Source organism: Corticium candelabrum, chromosome 4, assembly GCF_963422355.1.
Source record: "Corticium candelabrum chromosome 4, ooCorCand1.1, whole genome shotgun sequence".
Classification (NCBI taxonomy): Eukaryota; Metazoa; Porifera; class Homoscleromorpha; order Homosclerophorida; family Plakinidae; genus Corticium; species Corticium candelabrum.
Window position 1 is genome coordinate 272501 of NC_085088.1, and position 19499 is coordinate 291999.

Consider the following 19499-nt stretch of genomic DNA (forward strand, 5'->3'; position numbering starts at 1 on the left):
TGGCCAATCAAAACAGAATTCGAAAGTAAATCCGATGACCTCAAATAAAGAAGCTGAAAATGTACCTTTACGTCCAGTGAAGAAGAAATTATCAAGTACGGGTACTTTGGAGAGTGTGAACTCTCGCTCACGTCAGCATCTTGATTAGAATTTAGACAAATTAACATCAAGAATGTTACTAAAGTCTAAAGAGTAGAGAATTGTAGTTGCATGCTGTATGGTTTAGCTAGCCAGTTATAGTCAGTTATTACATGTTCAAACATCACAGTAATTGAAGCTTGCACAATATGTGATTTGGTTCAATCTGACAGCAGTACAAAAGTTCTTCTGACATTACAGATTTACTGTCAACTAAAGTTGTATGTCAATCAACTATAATACAGGCATTTGAAGTTTATTGTCTGTCACTACTCTATAGCTAGAAAATTAAAACTAATCATGGACTAGCTTACACACACACACACACACACACACACACACACACACACACACACACACACACACACACACACACACACACACACACACACACACACACACACACACACACACACACACACACACACACACACACACACACACACACACACACACACACACACACACACACACCACGCGCTCGTAACCTACCTACGCATGTTTTGTGTTTGCTCGGTGGACACAGGCTCGATTAGTTAGAGACTCACTTGTTATTACACACTCTACAACGCTCACTAACGTACCAACCAAATAGTGCTATGTCTAATTACTACATACCATGCCAGCTAGGTCTAATCTAATTAAGTGTCACACACTACACTCCTCTCCCTTTAGTTTCTACGATACCTGAGAGGTAGCTGTCTGTTCTCTCGAGTTGGATATCTCCTTTGACTGATTTCCTTCTGAGGTTCAGTTGCTCCATTGTCTGTGACTGGATCTTTAGTCTCAGTGGATTTCCTCATGACATACTCCTCATCTGTAGTCTCTGTAGGTGTAAGTGTACTTGCTGGAAGTGTAGGATCTTCTAACATGGGTCCTGATGAATCTGGTACAACTCTAGCTGGCAAGATATCCGGTTCTTCTGGCAGAATCACTTGTGTATTGGTCGCATCTCTTGTTATCAAGTGATCAATATGCACGTATCTTATGTGTCCGTCTACATTTACCAAATAAGATGTTGGTCCCAGTCGTTGTGTCACTCTTCCTGCAAGCCATTTGCTTCGACCATCTCTTCTTCGATTCCAGACAGAAACAGTGTCTCCTGGACCCATTTCTCTTACATTGGTTGTAGCCTGGTTAAATTCTTCTCTTTGATGATCTCGTATCCTTTTCCCAGCTTCCGGTTTCAACAGACTCAGCCTCGTCCTAAGAGAACGTTTCATCAGCAACTCAGCTGGAGTCTTCCCGTCGTTCCGTGTGGGGTAGTCCGATAATGAAGTAAGAACAATGACAATTGGTGACTCCATGTTCGCTCTGATGGCTTAGACTTCAAGCTCTTCTTTAATTCCTGTACTATCCTCTCCACCTGTCCATTCATGGATGGGTGATATGGTGGGGTACGTTGATGGTGGATGTCATTTGAGCGCATGAAGTTACTAAACTCTGATAGGAATTGAGGTCCCTTGTCAGTTACCATACAATATGGTATTCCACGAGTTGTAAAATGTTCTTCTCATACATTCTACTGTCTGGCAAGCAGTAGTATTCTTGTGTAATTCATGGACCTCTGGCCACTTTGAAAACGCATCTACTAACAATAAGTAGTGTCTTCCTCCGTACTCCACAAAGTCTGCGTGGACACGTTCCCAAGGACCTTCCGGGTATATCCAAGGATGAGTTGGCTTTGAAATTGCAGGTTTATTCCGTTGTTCCTGACACGTGGAACATAATCTGACTATACTCTCAACATCTCTGTCCAAGGCAGGCCACCATACAAAACTTCTAGCCGTCGCCTTCATTCGCACCATTCCTATATGTCCTGTGTGTAGTTCTTGGATAACTACTAAGAGACACAAAGAAAAGTCAAATGTTAGCGCTGAACCAAACGCTCTAGAAGGTCAACTATCTTTGATTCAAACAGATGAAAAACAACCAGAAGAGGACGAATTGGAAACAGAGCCACCTTCAGAACAAAACAGTGTAGAAGGTGCTAGTGCTTGTGACAGTAATCCTAGGCGAAAATTTGCAGGTGCTGCAACATACAAATGCAAATTCCAAAAAAAACTTCACAAATAAGTGGCCATGCATACAGCCTGTGGTAAATACGTCCATAAATTCTATTGCAGTGTGCAGATGTACAATTAGCTGTGGTCACATGGGAGAAGGAGACATTCGTCAGCATGTTACTGGAAAGAGGCACACAGAGAAGACAGCAGAAGCTGACAGAGCCATTCTTCAACCGTCACTGAAAATACCCAGAGCTGATTCTGCATTGCAGGATAAGGTTAAGAATACTGTGTTAGTCTAGATACATACATACATGCATGCATACATACGTATGTATGTTTGTATGTATCTATGAATGCATGGATGGGATGGGAGGGATGGATGGATGGATGGATGATAGATGAATGGTATTTTCTCTATTTAGATTACTAGAACTGAAGTCAAGATGACGTGTATGATTGCTCAGCATAACGTTCCAATGTCTCTAGCTGATACATTAAGTCCCCTTGTTTGAAGTATTTTTTCAGACAGCCCAACAGCGAAAGGATATTCTTGTAGTCGCACCAAGTCAACATGCATCTTAAACAATGCACTAGCTGAAGAAATTAGAGAAAATGTTGCTAAGGCCATTCAGAAAGAACTGTACTCTCTTGCCATTGATGGTTCTACTGACAGAAATGACGATAAGAAGCTAAATCCTTTGACTGTACGATTTGTTGATCCTGATTCCCGAAAAATTGTTTTTCAACTCCTAGACATGTGTCTTACCAAGGGTAAAGAAGCTGGGACGGCAGCTATAATTATTGAATCAATCAACGAGGTAATTCAACAGCTAAATATCCCAGGGAGCAATTATGCTGCATTCAGCGTTGACAACGCTAGTGTTAATGTTGGACGTCGTAACTCTATTATAACCAGGGTTCATTCCTTGAACCCTTCAGTTTCCTTCGTTGGATGTCCATGTCATATTATTCACAATACAGCTCGTGCTGCTACCAAGGCCTTTATGGAAGTGACTGGTTGTGATCTTGAAGATATGACGACCGACTTGTTTTTCTGGTTTTGAAACAGTCAAAAAAGAACTAGCTCACTACAAGACTTTTGTTCCTTTTGTGCTGTAGAATACAGAAAGATACTGAAATATGTATCAACGAGATGGCTGAGCCTAGAAGAAGTCGTGAACAGGGTTCTACTAGAGTATGAAGGCTTGAAGTCTTATTTTCTGTCTGAAAATTGCCGAGATGCTCGGTTTCAGAGGTTGCGTAGAAGCTTTGAAAATCCTATGACAGAGATTTTCTTTATGTTTTTCCAAGCATCTCTGCCTACCTTCACACAAGCAAACAAGCTGTTGCAAAGAGAAGAGCCTTGCATTCATATTCTCTTTGACCGAATGCTTGAACTAGTTAGATCGTTCTTGAAAAGATTCATTAGCCCACGTGTTATACGTCGGGCTACAGATATTACAGATTCATCAGTCAGAGCGTCAAAAGATCAACTGTCAGACGAAGAACTTGTTGGATATGCAACAAATCAGATGCTCAGAAGGCTAGAAAGAGAAGGAGATATTACGTCTCTTCAACAGAAAAATTTCCTAGCTGGTGTTCGAAAGTTCTTCAGTGCTGCAACCGAATATCTTACTTCTCGTTTTCCGTTTGAAGACGCTCTTTTCCAACATGCAAAGTGGACGGACTTCAGGACAAGACAAAGCGCAAAATTTGCATCTGTACTCTATTTCGTTGAAAAGTACAATGGCGTAATCAATTTCAGTCACACAGAAATTGATTCCCTACAATCTGAGTTTTTAGACTACCAAATGCTTAGTGATAGTTTTCTTCCTGAAGATGTAGGCAAGGATGGTTTCAAACTGGATAGCATATGGGCATTTCTAGCTAGGGCCAAACACGCTGATGGACAGGAATGGTTTTCTCTTCTCAGCAAAGTTGCCAGGCTGGTAGCAACTATCCCTCACTCTAATGCTGGAGAAGAACGGACTTTCAGCATGATTCGGAAGAACAGGAGTGAATCTCGACCGTGGCTGAATGCAGAAACGACTGTAGCATCTATTATAATAACAAAATTAGCTATGACGCAGGGTACTGTTCTGAAGTTTGAGCCAACTAAAGAGCTCCTACTGAAAGCAAAAACGGCTACAGCAAGATATAACAGAAAACGCAGGAATGATAGTTAGATGTTGTTTTGAGGCGGAGTTAAGTGAGGTCGCTTTAGTTAATTAACATTAACTAATGGATTTAGCAAATACCCTGTACATATCCAGATTCAACGGGAGAGCTTTATAGTTTCGTGTTTGTAAAAATTTCTGTATTTAGTCGTTTGTGGCCACGCCCATATGCAGATATAAGTCACTGTACTGATAAAAATCTGAGATCTCACGCATTTTCAGTATTCCTGGTTGGCAACTCTGAGTATGTCTGAAGTTTGACTCTACTCTTCTGTAACTTCACGCGAGTCAGAAAACGTTTGTATATGTACGCAGGTATCACAGTCATAGATGCCCCGGTATCGACATCCATTGTCACTAACGCCCCCGCAACTTCCCCGGTGACTTTAGGTGCGTTCTGTTTGTCTGTCAGAGTATATATCATTCTCACCTCGTCGTCTTCTTCGACTCGATTCGTTTGGTGGCTGGGTTTCGTCGACTTCGATGCTTGCATGCTTGCGGTTCTGAAATTCCGAGCCATAACTCGCTCGATACTTCTGGCCAGATTGCTTCCGTTTCCTGCAAGCTTTGGCGATATGACCTCTAACGTTGCAAACCCGGCAAGTGGCGCTCTCGTACCAACACTTTTCAGAGTCGTGATCGCGTCCATCACAACGATGGCAAACACGCTCTTTAGCTCTGCTATCCCTGGGAGTGAACCGCCTACCTCCGGATGCTTGCAGGTAAACGTTGTCTCCGCTGCTTGGTGTGTTTGTCGACTTGATTGCGGTTCTCCTGGCAACAATTTCAGTTCGAGTCTTGCGGTTTCGTGCGCTCGATGTAATAGAGGTTACTAGATTGTGTCGGCCACTCCTATGGGAGGGACCATAACCGCGTATATAGTTAAGAGTATGTATGGTTTAGCCTGGGGGCCTTGAGAGATGAAGAGTCGTGTGCAAGGGTAGAAGGCCACTCGGTGTCTCTCACTAAGAACCCAATAGTACACTCGAGTTAGCGACGGTGCCTTTTCCAATGTCAGGTCTCGTTCTGCTAGGACCTTCTGCTGTAGGCTTTCATGTCGGAGACCGCACACCGATCGATCGCGTAACGCTGTGTTCGGGCTGTCCGCGAATTCGCAATCTTTTGCTAGGCGGCGCAATTCTGCAACGTAATTTGCAATCGATTCGCCCTCTTTCTGCCGTCTCTTATAACATTTGAACCTTTCGGCGATAACTATCTTCCTCGGTTCGTAATGATTCTTCAGCAATGTGATGAGTTCGTCGAGGGTCTCATCTTGTGGTTTAGCCGGACTGACGAGGTTCGATAATACTGAGTACGTTGTTCCTCCGACTGTCGTGAGGAATATTGCTTTCATTTTGTCCGCGTCGACGATGTCGTTGGCGGTACGATAGAGCAGAAAACGTTGGTGCTAGTCATCGATCTTGTCACCCGGTTGGAGTGGTTCCAAATGTCCATACTTTGTGTGGCTCTGCGCCATCCTCGTCGCCAATTTTGTGTTTGCTCGGTGGACACGGGCTCGATTAGTTAGAGACTCGCTTGTTATTACACACTCTACAACGCTCACTAACGTACCAACCAAATAGTGTATGTCTAATTACTACATACCGTGCCAGCTAGGTCTAATCTAATTAAGTGTCATACACTACAGCACGCGTATCTAACATGCTATTATCTGTGTACAACACTCGATTAGCGTGCGCTAACAAGTTTGTAGCAGTTTCGCAAATTTTGAGAAATTCCAATATCGACGTCGATACGTAGCCTATGTATCATTCATTATTGTGGTCAATCTACTTTAACTCTCTCTCGATCTCGATCTGTTTTCGGTGTTGAATTCGAATTCATTCACGAATCCTAGAGTTGAAGCAGCAACGCGTCTTCGTGTGATCTCTGTCTGGCGCTGTAGCTGCGCAGAAGTTCTACAGTATGTAGGTCTAGGGAAATGATGACCATGATCAAACACGGAAATAGAAGGTACGTGTATACGTAGACTATATACCTATACGTAGTAGGCCAATCAATTGCAAAATGTTCTACATTGTGTTAGACAGAATATGAAAGACAGCGCTAAACTACGTGGGGCAGAGCAAACTAATTTGATTTTCTCTGTAACTAAGTAGACGTGCATCTGCACATGATATAGGACAAATCTGAACTGTTTGCAAATGGTCTAGAGTTTAGTGGACATCTTCCTAGAAATTGTTTTTTACACGTTTTTTGTTCGTTTATAGCGTATCAATTCAATCTACTGTATATTTAATTCATAGAAGTAAGATTTACAACACTATACATACCATACCGTTGGAATATATATGTAAGTTTTGAATGTATGCTGGAAATAGAAATGGGGAGAGCAAGTTAATTTGATTTTCTCTTTACCTACATGTGCATCTGATAGGGTCAAAATGCAAATCTGAACTGTTGGCAAATGGTCTAAAGTTTAGTGGACACCTTCTTAGAAATTGTTTCTTACACGTATTTGTTCATTTATAGTGTATCAATTTAATCTACTGTCTAGATATTGAATTCATAGGTTGGAAGATATAGAAGGTTGTATATAGTTACCACCTTGCAAGTATGCAGCATATCATGTATCGTCTCATCTACTAGTTATGTAGGTATGTCATGTCATGTTTTACAGAGTAGATGGATTAGCACTTTCTGAAAGTAATAGGTATTATGTTTGTTGTTATATCGACCCAAAATTATTTTAAGTAATTCATTGGGGTGGGAAGTCTAATTAAGGAAGGTCATTGCATGCTCTTCCTAGAGACCATTGGTTTACCCTTTGTTTGCTGTGTCTCTATGTGTTACATTACCTGCAGCTCTAGACCTAGGATGTGGTTTTACGTGTTTGGCCTTCATGTCTTCCTTTTTCTCCAGACACCACCCAGACAAGGTCCTCACACTTGTGTGGCATTGTATGTCTTCTTTACTGGTTATTTGATCTTCTTTATTTCATGTAGCAAGAGGTCTTGCTCAAAACGACTCAGTAACTGTGACTCCTGCATTTATTGCCACTTCATCACCTACTGAAATATCTGCTTTAACTGTGAGACCAACTGTCACAGGATTGCCCCCGCCACCACCACCTAGTATTGACCCAACTAAAGCATCTGCTTCAACTGCAAGACCAACTGTCATAGGATTGCCCCCACCACCACCACCTATTATTGACCCAACCAAAGCATCTGCCATAACTACAAGACCAACTGTCACAGGATTGCCCCCACCACCACCACCTATTATTGACCCAACCAAAGGATCTACCGTAACTGCAAGACCAACTGTCACGGGATTAATATTGCCCCCGCCACCACCACCTATTATTGTACCAACCAAAGCTGCCTCTCCAACTCCAGCGTCAATAACCTTAGGCTTTGTACCACCACCTCCACCTCCAGCGTTTACACCAAGTGTAGTCACTGCTTCTCCTTCCATATCAACTCCTGTAGGTTTTCTACCACCTCCTCCACCCCCAGGCATTACACTGTCTGTGGATCAGCCATTGCCAATTAGTAAGTCATCGGATTTGTGTAAACATTCTAGCAGGATGTATGTTGATATTTGTTGTTCTTAGATGTATTTCCTTTTGGTGCACAAGTTGGACATGGTAATCTATCTCGAACGGATGATGACTGCTCAGAAAGACTTGACACTGATTGTAACTCTGTTCCAGTACTTGGTCAATTCATTACTAACTTTTATGTAAGTAAGTTTGATGTAATGTCCACTTGCTGTTAGTGTACGTGTGACGTATTTGCAGAATTTTCCTATCTATGTGACAATTCAATGTCTCTCTGTCTTCAACTGCATGACTAATAACAGCCAACTAAGACTGTTGGTGTTAATGGACTAGTGGCCAATTTTGCAAGTGCATGTGTAGCTAGACCTATTTGATCTTTGGGATATCTTGCATGGTCATGCAGTTGGAAGGTGATCACCATGGCAACACAGCAAGCCAAAATTATTGAGTGAGTATAAAGTGTATAAAATATTAATTAATTTATAAAGCAGGACTGATATAGCGATCAGTCTATTGTGTTTACCTCTACTGATACATTCTGTCCTATCCACATGAACATTTATTTTGGAATAAATGTCCCAATAAATAACTAATTACAACAAATTGTTTGGCAGGTATGTGCTAATGGGATTATTACAACAAATTCATCCTTTCGTGACTATACACCAAAGTTATTTCCTGGAATTGACAGCTCAAGAGATCGTTTCTTACTTGCTCCTTTTTGGGTAGACGTTGATATTAGAAGGCAAGGACACGTTTGGTATGGCTCTCATCGAAAGAATAATGATGGCGATGTTACATACAAAGCAGATAAACTGGTTCATGAGTTAAGCCCTAACAATTCTGATTTCATGTCAGAAGTTGTCTATGTTGCAACTTGGGAAAATGTACAAAACTACCCGGATGGTTTGTGGTATACTGATGAATATTCTGGTTTAATAAATACCTTCCAAGCAGTACTCATCACAGACTTTATCAACACATTTATGATCTACAATTACATTGACATTCAGTTTTCTGGTCGAGACAGTGCTCTAGTGGGATATACAACAGGAGATGGCGTGCAGTTTTTTAATCAACCTGGCTCACTGACAAATGCTATTCGTAACGTCAGTCAAGTCAAAACTGGCAATTACACAGGGATGTTATTCTTCCACCTAGCTTCTGCTTCGATAGTGCAAGCTACTGCTGACTCTCAATGCCAGAAATGGTATTGTGAAGACAAGACACACAGGTTTAGAGATCCATCATTATGGTCATCTCTTCTTGCTCCCTGCCCATGGACAGCATCACATGCTGCAATGGACAGTCGATACATTCAAGTAAGTTCTTCAAGTGACAAAGGAATTTGCTATATCCAGGCTTTCCCATATCGGGAATATATTAATGATATGACAATTACACCAGAGACAGTGTGCTGCTATGAAAATGAAACCGGCCTGATAAAATTGGGATCTCCAAATGGAGGCAGCTGTAGTCCATATCATCGATTTAGTCCCGTTTCACATCACCAAGAATATCGTTTCATGTGGACTGTGCAGCCTTTCATTTGGTGTTGTATTCAATCCAACAACTGCCATCTGTACTTTGAGAGACGACCCAGTAGGTCAACAGATTCCTACAATAGAGTAGGATGGGGTTAGCATTATGATAGTATTTCTCTACATGCCAACTTGTGCTATAAATAGAATTGTGATTTCTTTACTACAGGATGGTTATTTGGCGATCCTCACATTCGAACAATGGATGGGAAGTTGTACACATTTAATGGACATGGAGAATACATTGTCATGAAGACTAATGATGAGTCATTTGTATTAGAAGGTCGAGCTGAGTCTATTGGAGAAGAAGTAGATACTGCTACTGTATTTACAGCATTTGCAATGGCTCAGTTTTCTGCTAGTAATGATTTCACAGCAAATGATCCCAACTCAACTGTACTACATGTGCAGCTAACAGCAAACAATACAATGGAGGTGTTTGCAAGACAAACTGGAACAGGGCAAGAGTCATTTATAGACATTACGAGCAACTACACAGAGCTAAACAACAAGTCTATCTTAGTCTTAGACAATGTTGTCTTATTAAAGCCAAACAGCAAAACATTGGAGGCTTTGTTCAGTGCAGGTATTTCAGTTAGAGTGGAAGCAAAGAAGAGACTGCTGTCTGTTGTGTTTGCTGGTCCAGTAACTCTGATGGGTGAGACGAGGGGTCTCTTGGGAGTGTGGGATGAAAATCCTGAGAATGACTTTAAAACACGAAATGGAACTATCTTGTCTTCTGATGCTTCAGACAGAACAATACACTTTCAATTTGGACTTTCTTGTATAGCACAGATTTTTTGTGTGTAGAGAATGCGCTTGCTATTGTGTGTTGTTTGTAGGGAAGCTACTATTGGGTGAAAGTCTCTTCTATTATCAAAATGGTTCAGGATCTTCTGACGTACCAATAATAACTCCACTCTTTATGGATGAAGTGAATCTGACAAGCATGGCAAGTGAAGCCCTAATCACAGCATGTTCTGGTGATCATGAATGTCTGTTTGATGGTGTTGTGACTGGAGACATAGAAGTTGCCATACAGACCCTGACAACAGAACAGACCAACAAAGCCAACTCTTTGATATTAGGTAGTATTTGTATTGTGCATTTTGATTTGTTCTCAATGATATGTTTGATCTGTAGCTAATAGTCCACCAATTTTGATTGGCAACGAGACTCTCTATGCATATGTCAACGACACTACAGTCTACTTGTTTACAGTGACTGATAGGGATGATGATAGTTTTGATGTCATTGTTGAAGGAAGTCTTCCATCACAAGAAGAATATATATTTTCGTGGTCTGGTAGTGTATATAACTTTACTTGGACTCCCAGGTCTAGACAAATTGTGAGCATTCAGTTTCTTGCTAAAGATTCTACGGGAGCAGCCACTTTGTTACATCCAGTTGTGAGACTGTGTGGATGTCATCGAGAACTTAACGCAACTTGTATTGATGGAAATGAAGATCGTGGAGAGAGCAAATTTATTTTACAGAGTTGTAGCTGTGGTTCAGGTACAGCTGTACTTTCATGATTCTGTTTGTTGATGTCAAGAAAGTTCTATTTAGGTTACGGTGGCACATTCTGTGATGAAGATGTTGATGGTTGTAATAATACTCATTGTTTTCCTGGTGTTGTATGTATTGACAATCCAGCACCTCTAACTGGAGCCACGTGTGGAGATTGTCCGAATGGCACTATTGCGAGAAATGGTTCTTGTGTGGGTGCGTGCATATTGTCTTTTTGTACATGTTGAATGTGACTACATATGTGTGGGGTACGTGCATGTGTGTGTGCATGTGTGTGTGTGTGTGTGTGTGTGTGTGTGTGTGTGTGTGTGTGTGTGTGTGTGTGTGTGTGTGTGTGTGTGTGTGTGTGTGTAAGTAAAAAATCTCCACTGTGTTTTGGTAGATCTGGACGAATGCCAAGCTTGGGAAAATAACAATTGTGAGCAAAGTTGTATCAATATTATTGGCAGTTTTATATGCAGCTGCTATGAAGGCTACAGTCTCAGTGGTGATGGCAAATCATGTTATGGTAGGTATATACAGTGTATGTCTCTTGCATTAATTCATGATGAACTGCCCCATATAGGACAGTTGTCACAACCCAGTGGCATTACACCAACTGCAGCAAACACTTCAGCTTCCATGTCAGCAGTTGTAGGACTTCTACCACCACCTCCACCTCCAGCTACACTACCAAGTACAATTATTGCTTCAAGTCAAATGTTTAGTTTTTGGAGCATGTACGTTTTCATTATTTGCAGGCATTGCAGAGTCCAAGGTGAGTGATGTGTCAACTCAAACACTAACTGTTATTGGAATTTCACCTACAGCCACTAGAGCAAGTAGATTTATCGCTCCAAGTCCAACATCTTTACCTCCAATTATTGCACCAAGTAGAACTTTAAGTTCCACGTCTAGTTTCATGGCGCTTCCATTGTCACCATCTCCACACAATGCAGAGTCCATAGTTATTGATGTTCTGCCATCTCTAACAACTTCTTTTGGACTTCTACCACCACCTCCACCACCACTTCTTACCATTAGGCCAAGTCTAGTCATCAATCCAAGTCCAACATTCAGTCATAGTCATCCAGAGTTTATGACTTTGCCAGCAACTTCTACTGTTTCAGCATTTATTGCTTCTGCACTAACTCCTACATCTTCAAAATTCATTGCTTCTGTATCAAAATCTGACTCTTTGACATATGCTCTTCCAGGAACTTATGTTGTCTCATCTGCATCAAATTTTTCGGCATTTATCACTTCGTTGACAACTCGTACATCTTCAGCATCTATTGTTCTTGTGACGACTGCTACATCTTCAGCGTCTGGTTCTAATGCGACCACTCCTACATCTTCAGCATCTATTACTCTTGTGATGACTCCTACATCTTCAGCATCTATTGCTCTTGTGACGACTGCTACATCTTCAGCTTCTGGTTCTTATGGGACAACTCCTACGTCTTCAGCATCTATTGTTCTTGTGACGACTGCTACATCTTCAGCGTCTGGTTCTAATGCGACCACTCCTACATCTTCAGCATCTATTGCTCTTGTGACGACTGCTACATCTTCAGCTTCTGGTTCTAATGCGACAACTCCTACATCTTCAACATCTGCTGCTTTTGTGACGACTACTACGCCTTCAGTTTCTGGTTCTAATGCAACAACTCCTACATCTTCAACATCTGCTGCTTTTGTGACAACTACTATGCCTTCAGCTTCTAGTTTTAATGCGACAACTCCTACATCTTCGGCATCTATTACTCTTGTGACGACTTCTACATCTTCAGTTTTAGCAACTATTTCTACAGTGACAACCTCTACCTCATCAGTAGCTACTGTTCCTGTAGAACCTTCTTCTATTTTTTCACCATCCGTTTCTTCTGTGGCAACTTCAGTATTTTTACCATTTATTCCTTTTGTGACAACTCTTAATTCTGCAAAAACTTCTTTTGCAACTGCTTTGCTAACTAGTAGTCCAGTTACTGCTATTTTAGTAAGTGCAGCTTTGTCATCAACCACTACTTTTGCAGTTCTTATGTCTTCAGCAACTACTATGTCCAATATGTTGCCACATACAGGCAGTTTTGCTCCTACTGCATCTAGAGTGACTGTCACTTCTACGTTAGATTTTACCTCTGCAGCGACAACTTCTTTAGCAACTGCTACTCATACTTCTGATGATGAACTTCAAGTTACTGCAACTCCAGTAGTCCTACCATCTTCAATGTCAACACCAGTACCAACACCACTGTCTTTAGCACCACTACGTTGTAAGCTTACAGTCAATATAGCTATTTATGAGATACTGTAGATACATACAGATTGGAATTTTATGTAGATTGGTTTCCTTTTGGTCATGATGTCGGTGATGAAGCACTCTCTAGAACTGATGATGGCTGCACTGAACGGCTAGATATTGGTTGTCGTCCGATACCTGCACTTGGTCGAGTCATTTATAGTTTCTTTGTAAGTCAACCATTTACATTTTTGTGCTATTAGTGAAACACATTGAAATTATTATTTGTATACAATTGTACATGTTGTAACTTATATAGGATTTAGAAACATATTTGACTAAAAGTTGCATTATCGTTTTGTGTAGGTGTGTGCAAATGGGATTATATCAACAGAGTTTCCATTTTATCTTTATGTCCCTCAGTTGTTCCCGGGAGATCACAGGCTAGCAGACCGTCTTATTTTTGCTCCATTTTGGGTAGATGTTGATAGTCGAACAGAAGGAAATATCTGGTATGGTTCTCATCATGAGAGTGACAATAATGTTACTAAGAGAGCAGACGAACTTGTTCATGAGCTGTATTCTGAACACTCTGCGTTTAAGTCAAAAGTTGTTTATGTTGCAACATGGGAGGATGTACCAAACTACCCAGATGGCAGCCCTTCTTATGATGATGAATATTCTGGTTTACGAAATACATTCCAAGCAGCTCTCATCACAGACTATTTCAATACTTTTCTTCTCTACAGTTACATTGATGTTCAGTTTTCTGGTCGGCAAAGTGCTGTAGTGGGATATACAGCAGGAGATGGCAGGCAGTACTTTAATCAGCCTGGCGCTCAGACAGATGCTATAAACAACGTTGACCAAGTCAAGACAGGTAACTACACAGGACTGTTGTTATTTCATCTCACTTCTGCAACTGTTGTCGCTGAAATGCAATGTCATGAGTGGTATTGTGAGGATAAAAACAGGTTTGGAAACACAGCAGACTGGCCATTCATATTTCTTCCTTGTCCATGGACTTTATCTCATGCTGCACGCGATCGTCGATATCGTCAAGTAAGTTCTTTAAGCATAAAGGGAGAGTGCTATATCCAACAGTTTCCATCATTTCTCTTTATTGGAAATAACATACTGCTGGCAGAGACTGAATGCTGCTATCACTCTCAATGGCTGAATGTGGGTTCTCCATTTGGAGGCAGTGCTAGTCCTTACCATCGATTGAGTCCTTTCACAGATGATAAGCTTTTTCATTCTCTGTTGACGGTAGAGCCATATGACTGGTGTTGTCTTCAGTCTAGCAACTGCCATTTGTACTATGAGAGGAGACCTAGTATACCATCTTGGTTTTATTGGCCACCTGGATGGGGTATAGTTGTGTATTAAATCTATTCTGTGTAGCTTAAAGTCGAGTTAATTGCTGTCATTGTAGGATGGTTCTTTGGTGACCCTCACATTCGGACAATGGATGGAAAATCATATACATTCAATGGGCACGGAGAGTACATTTTGATTAAGACTAGTGATGAATCATTTGTATTGGAAGGTCGAGCTGAACCAACTGGAGCAGGCAATTCTACTGCTACTGTATTTACCGCATTCGCAATGGCTCAATTTTCTCCTAGCAATGATTTTACAGCTAGTGATCCTAATTCAACTGTACTTCATGTGCAGCTAACAGCAAACAATACACTGGAGTTATTTGCTAGACATATCAGAGATATGTCATTTGTTAATATTACAAACAATGTCACGGAGCTAAGCAATACGTCTACTCTAACTCTCGACAATGTCATTGTATCACAGCCAACAGAGGTAGTATTTGAGGCTCTGTTCAGTTCAGGTATCTCAGTCCGAGTAGAGGCAAAAAAGGGACTTCTGGCTGTTGTGTTTGCTGGCCCAGTAGATTTGATGGGCCAAACAAGGGGTTTGTTGGGAGTGTGGGATCAAAATCCAGACAATGACCTAACAACACGAAATGGATCTGTTTTGTCATCTGATGCTTCAGACAGGGCAATACACTTTCAATTTGGACTTTCTTGTAAGGCTAACTTGATTGTGTTGTATGAGCAACGTACTGCTATATACGTAATTATTGTTTATAGGGGAAGTAGACTCCAATGAGAGTCTGTTTTATTATTCTGACAACTCAGGCCCTTCAGACTTTAGCTTTCCAGAAGCAATTCCACTTTTCTTTGATGAAGTAAATCTGACAGCGATTGCAAGTCCCGAGCTTGTTACGGCATGTGGTGGAGATCCAGTGTGTCTATTTGATGGTGGCGTGACAGGGGACATAGAAGTTGCTTCACAATCAGTTGCAACGGAGAAGACAAATGAAGTGGATGTGGCAACATTAGGTATCCAATTGCAGAGTAGATACATGTCAATGTCTTTTATGTATGTTAATTAACTGTGTAGACAACACTCCTCCAGTCGTGACTGGCAATGAAACTTTATTTGCTTTTATCAATGATACAACTGCTTATCTATTCACAGTGATTGATGCCAATGATACTTTTAATGTCACCCTTCGTGGAAGTCTACCATCACTAGAGGAGTACACGTTCACAAGGGTAGGTGCTATGTATAATTTTACTTGGACTCCCATGTCTACCAAGACTGTGAGCATTCAGTTTCTTGCCATTGATTCTGCTGGAGCACCCACTCTGTTACATCCACTTGTGAGACTGTGTGCTTGTCATCAAGAACTTAATGCAACGTGTAGTGATGGAAACGAAGACCCTGGAGAGAATAGATTTATTTTACAGAGTTGTAGCTGTGGACCAGGTAGCAGAGGAAGTCACTAAATTGTTACTTTCTTATTTTAATTTTTTGTGTTTAGGTTATGGTGGCAGGCTTTGTGGTGAAGATATTGATGGTTGTAATGATGTCGATTGCTTTCCTGGTGTGGAATGTACTGACAATCCTGCACCCTTAACTGGAGCCACATGTGGTGACTGTCCAAATGGCACGCTTGCAAGGAATGACTCTTGTGAAGGTTAACTGTGTTGTCATCTTAATATTGCTGATCATTCATTCCTTTTGATATATCACGTAGAAATGTAAACTGTTTACTTTTAGATCTAAATGAATGTCGAAGCAGTGCAACTAACGATTGTGATCAAGTTTGTTCAAACAGCATGGGCAGCTACAGTTGCCACTGCAATGCAGGCTACACTTTGAATGAAAATGGAAGATCATGCAATGGTTAGTGTTTGCAATATATTTGCAAATGTATCAAGTAACATATGAAAATGCTACAAGAGTTTGAGCTACAAATTGTAGTTCGGTTTTGCACTTTCTTGAGAACATGTCATAGCAAGCAGAGTTTAAAAATGATTTGCAGCTTAAATCAAATGTATCAGGGAAAACATAGAATCCCATCTCAAAACATTTCTACATTTCTCATCTACTCCAAAACTTAAAACTTGATTGTAAAATCTCTTAAGTAATTTGTTGCTATTGTTTGCTATCAGGGAGGTAGTAGAGTGAACAGCTTGGGTGAGTACTTAGCAAGTATGTTTGATGTGATTCATTTAGTTCAATGTAATACTAATTTGCCTTGCCAGTTTAATTGTGAAACCCTGCTGCTTGTATGCTCCTGTGACGGAGACGTTTAGAATTTTTATTTTTTATGTACTGTGATTTATTAGAACTGTTATTTTTGTCTAAATGACATTCATTCTGTAAATCTTAAATTTGAAGTCAATTAATTTTGTAGATGAGAAGTTTATTTTTTTAGACATCAATGAGTGTGCTGATCTGTCCCGATGCCATCAGATCTGCAATAACAGTATTGGTTCTTTTTCTTGTGCTTGCTATTTGGGCTTTGAACTTGATGACAATGGAGTAACATGCAGCGGTTAGCAAATTAAGTTCAGTTGGAAAAAATGGTCAATAAATCATGTTGTCTATGTTCAGCGCTTGAAATGTGTAGAGAACCAGTAGTCTGTGAACAACTCTGTGCTGTGGGTCGTAACGGTGACAACTGCTATTGTAATCAAGGATTTGAAATTGACAGCAATAGTCACAACAACTGCAGTGGTAAAGGATAGTTAACATAGTAGCTAGACACGGTGTGTGTGTGTGTGTATGTGTGTGTGTGTGTGTGTGTGTGTGTGTGTGTGTGTGTGTGTGTGTGTGTGTGTGTGTGTGTGTGTGTGTGTGTTAGTGGAAGTTTTATGTTACTTTCAGATATCAATGAATGTGCACATGAAAATGGCAACAACTGTGACCAACTCTGCATCAACACTGTGGGATCATTTGTATGCAGTTGTCGTTCTGGTTATATTCTCAATGCTGATGGTCATTCGTGTGATGGTTGGTGTGATGCTTGATTTTTTATGATATTCATTAACATGTAGGCTACTTGTGCTGTAGATGTTAATGAGTGTATTGCATTGTCTAAGCCTTGTTCAGACATGACCCAAATTTGCCACAACACAGATGGTGCGTACAGATGTGACTGTCCTTCAAGAACATTCAATTTCAATGGTACATGTCGAAGTGAGTTACATTCAGTGATTGAATTTGCTGTGAGCCAACAATTATAGCAGCCTTGCTGTATGTGCAGCTTTGGTTGAAGGAGAAACACCACCACCAACTGAACCTCCAACTAAATCTCCAATTACGTCTAGACCGGTGACTTTTACTAAACCGATACCAACCACGGAGGCAGCGGGAGTTACTGTACATGTGACAACTACAATGCTTGATACAAGTCTTGGGGAAGTTAATGCAATATTTGCCAACCTAACAGTCGCACAGGTTTGGTCTTGTAGTTGCATCATTTAGAAAGTTGTGTCATCGTCTGTACTTGTTCTCTCAAGTTTAATGAGACAAAGTTCAAGAAAGCTGTTGCTGAAGCTGTGTTTAGTTTCTGTAATGGAAGTGAAGATTGCTTGCAAGCAAACAAGAAAGAGTAAAACATCATAACTTATTTGATGAAATTGTGTCTGTCAATCAGTTGCTCCGTTTAGTGTTGGAAATACTAGCATCACTGTGACTGACGTCATCGTTTTATCCGTTATTCAAGCTGGATCTGATGTTATTACCACCTTTTATATCTTCAGTCCCAATAAAGCAACCACCGTTTCTGCAATGACTGTTCTGCAGGCACTACAAACAGCTAGTTCCAGAAGCAGTTTTGAAGCAGTGGGTTTGTCGTTGGCTCAAATTTCTGTTGTCAATCTGAAGACTACTGCTACAAGTTTTGCGCCAACTGCGGGTACTGATTTTGCAACTAAAGGCAGTACTCTTTCTTCTTCAGAGAAAGCAAGCATTATTGGAGGTACCATTGGAGGGGTCATGATCATCATCGCGGTCTGCTGTGTTGTCTATTTCATGTATGTGCTATACTGTTCTGATGTTGACTCTTACTAATTTACCTATCATTGCACATTTGTTTTTGCATTGCAGAATGTCTTCAAAGAAACGAGCAAAAGTGAAACCACACGATGACTCTAGTCCATACGAATTGCCTCTTGAACCAATTCAAAGTTCTGTTAGGCAAGAACCAATTGGCTGATCAAGATGAACCCATGACATTAAAACGTTTCATGCATGTTATAATTGATTGCAATTGCTGTTTAGATTACAATTTCGTTGTGCATGCGTATACGCGTACTAGTTTTAGAATGTGGTGTAGTGACGGAGCCATTGTCTTTGTCTCTAGATACTCATAGACTGCAGTGAGAAATATAGAAAAGCTGGTACAGATCAATCACGTGAGCTCAAGTGCCTGTAGGAATATGGCGGTAGTTTGTCTTGTGTTGTTACTGTATTTAGCTATGTGTTGTACGTGTGTTAGTATGCCCCCAGTGGGAACTGCATTACTGTGTGTGATGCGATAGAAATAAATATTATTATTGTCGTGCTCAACCAGATCAGCCTGGTTTGTAAAGTCTATTACAAGTACCGGAAGCAAACCCTGCTTCAGAAGTACTTAGACCATCACGGCTGTCTAGAAAGAAGACATGACTTTACGAAGGATCCGAGTAGATCCCAGAAGCACTGTTTTCTGTAAGTGCTGCAGGTTGTGATGACCTGGAATAATGTCCAGCCACCGTGCAATACCTGCGTGCACTGTGCCCAAAGCTCCCAAGACCACCGGAACCACCAGTGTTCGACAATGCCACATGCGGCTTATCTCCACTCGCAAGTCGCTGTACTTCGCCAACTTCTCAGCATGTTTCTTGCCAATGTTGCCATCAGCAGGACAGCTGATATCAATAAGAAGACAAGTGTTTGTCTTCTTATTTCTGAGACAGATGTCTGGATGATTGGCTTTGATCTTCCCGGCAGTGGGGATGGTGGTATCCCACATCATAGTAATGTCACCCGTCTCCACAAGCC

The 19499-nt window shown here is 41.0% G+C and overlaps 5 protein-coding genes across 6 annotated transcripts in view; 4 read left to right on the forward strand and 1 right to left on the reverse strand.

Moving 5' to 3' along the window:
• Positions 1–379, forward strand: part of LOC134177928 (mucin-like protein) — a 9106-nt gene extending 8727 nt beyond the window's left edge. The window contains exon 16 of the mRNA XM_062644705.1: positions 1–379. Within this exon, the coding sequence (XP_062500689.1) occupies positions 1–148 (148 nt within the window). The 3' untranslated portion in view covers positions 149–379.
• Positions 380–676: 297 nt separating this feature from the next.
• On the reverse strand, positions 677–5506 carry LOC134178947 (uncharacterized). 2 transcript variants are annotated; one of them, XM_062645860.1, is made up of 2 exons: positions 4755–5506; positions 677–1981 (listed from the first exon to the last, which is right to left on the reverse strand). In XM_062645860.1, the coding sequence occupies exon 2, from the start codon at positions 1443–1445 to the stop codon at positions 810–812; it is 636 nt and encodes a 211-aa protein (XP_062501844.1). In that variant the 5' UTR covers positions 1446–1981; positions 4755–5506; the 3' UTR covers positions 677–809. The 2 variants fall into 2 exon arrangements, with proteins under 2 accessions (XP_062501844.1, XP_062501843.1); XM_062645859.1 differs by having other exon boundaries at positions 677–2170.
• LOC134178946 (uncharacterized) lies at positions 3109–4748 on the forward strand. Its single transcript, XM_062645857.1, has one exon. The coding sequence runs from the start codon at positions 3428–3430 to the stop codon at positions 4331–4333; it is 906 nt and encodes a 301-aa protein (XP_062501841.1). The 5' UTR covers positions 3109–3427; the 3' UTR covers positions 4334–4748.
• Positions 5507–6748: 1242 nt separating the features above from the next.
• On the forward strand, positions 6749–9293 carry LOC134177930 (mucin-like protein). The gene is made up of 5 exons (XM_062644706.1): positions 6749–7223; positions 7291–7842; positions 7905–8032; positions 8465–9172; positions 9258–9293. Exons 1-5 carry the CDS (start codon positions 7082–7084, stop codon positions 9291–9293), a joined length of 1566 nt encoding a protein of 521 aa, XP_062500690.1. The 5' UTR covers positions 6749–7081.
• LOC134179142 (mucin-4-like) lies at positions 9291–19095 on the forward strand. Its single transcript, XM_062646036.1, has 23 exons — positions 9291–9488; positions 9561–10175; positions 10234–10479; positions 10535–10906; positions 10961–11116; positions 11304–11429; positions 11487–11597; positions 11662–13176; positions 13245–13372; positions 13509–14514; positions 14578–15186; positions 15251–15502; positions 15564–15932; positions 15988–16143; positions 16227–16352; positions 16888–17007; positions 17067–17189; positions 17340–17465; positions 17526–17651; positions 17719–17912; positions 17975–18066; positions 18125–18490; positions 18564–19095. The coding sequence occupies exons 1-23, from the start codon at positions 9377–9379 to the stop codon at positions 18670–18672; spliced, it is 7155 nt and encodes a 2384-aa protein (XP_062502020.1). The 5' UTR covers positions 9291–9376; the 3' UTR covers positions 18673–19095.
• The last annotated feature ends 404 nt before the right edge of the window (positions 19096–19499 follow it).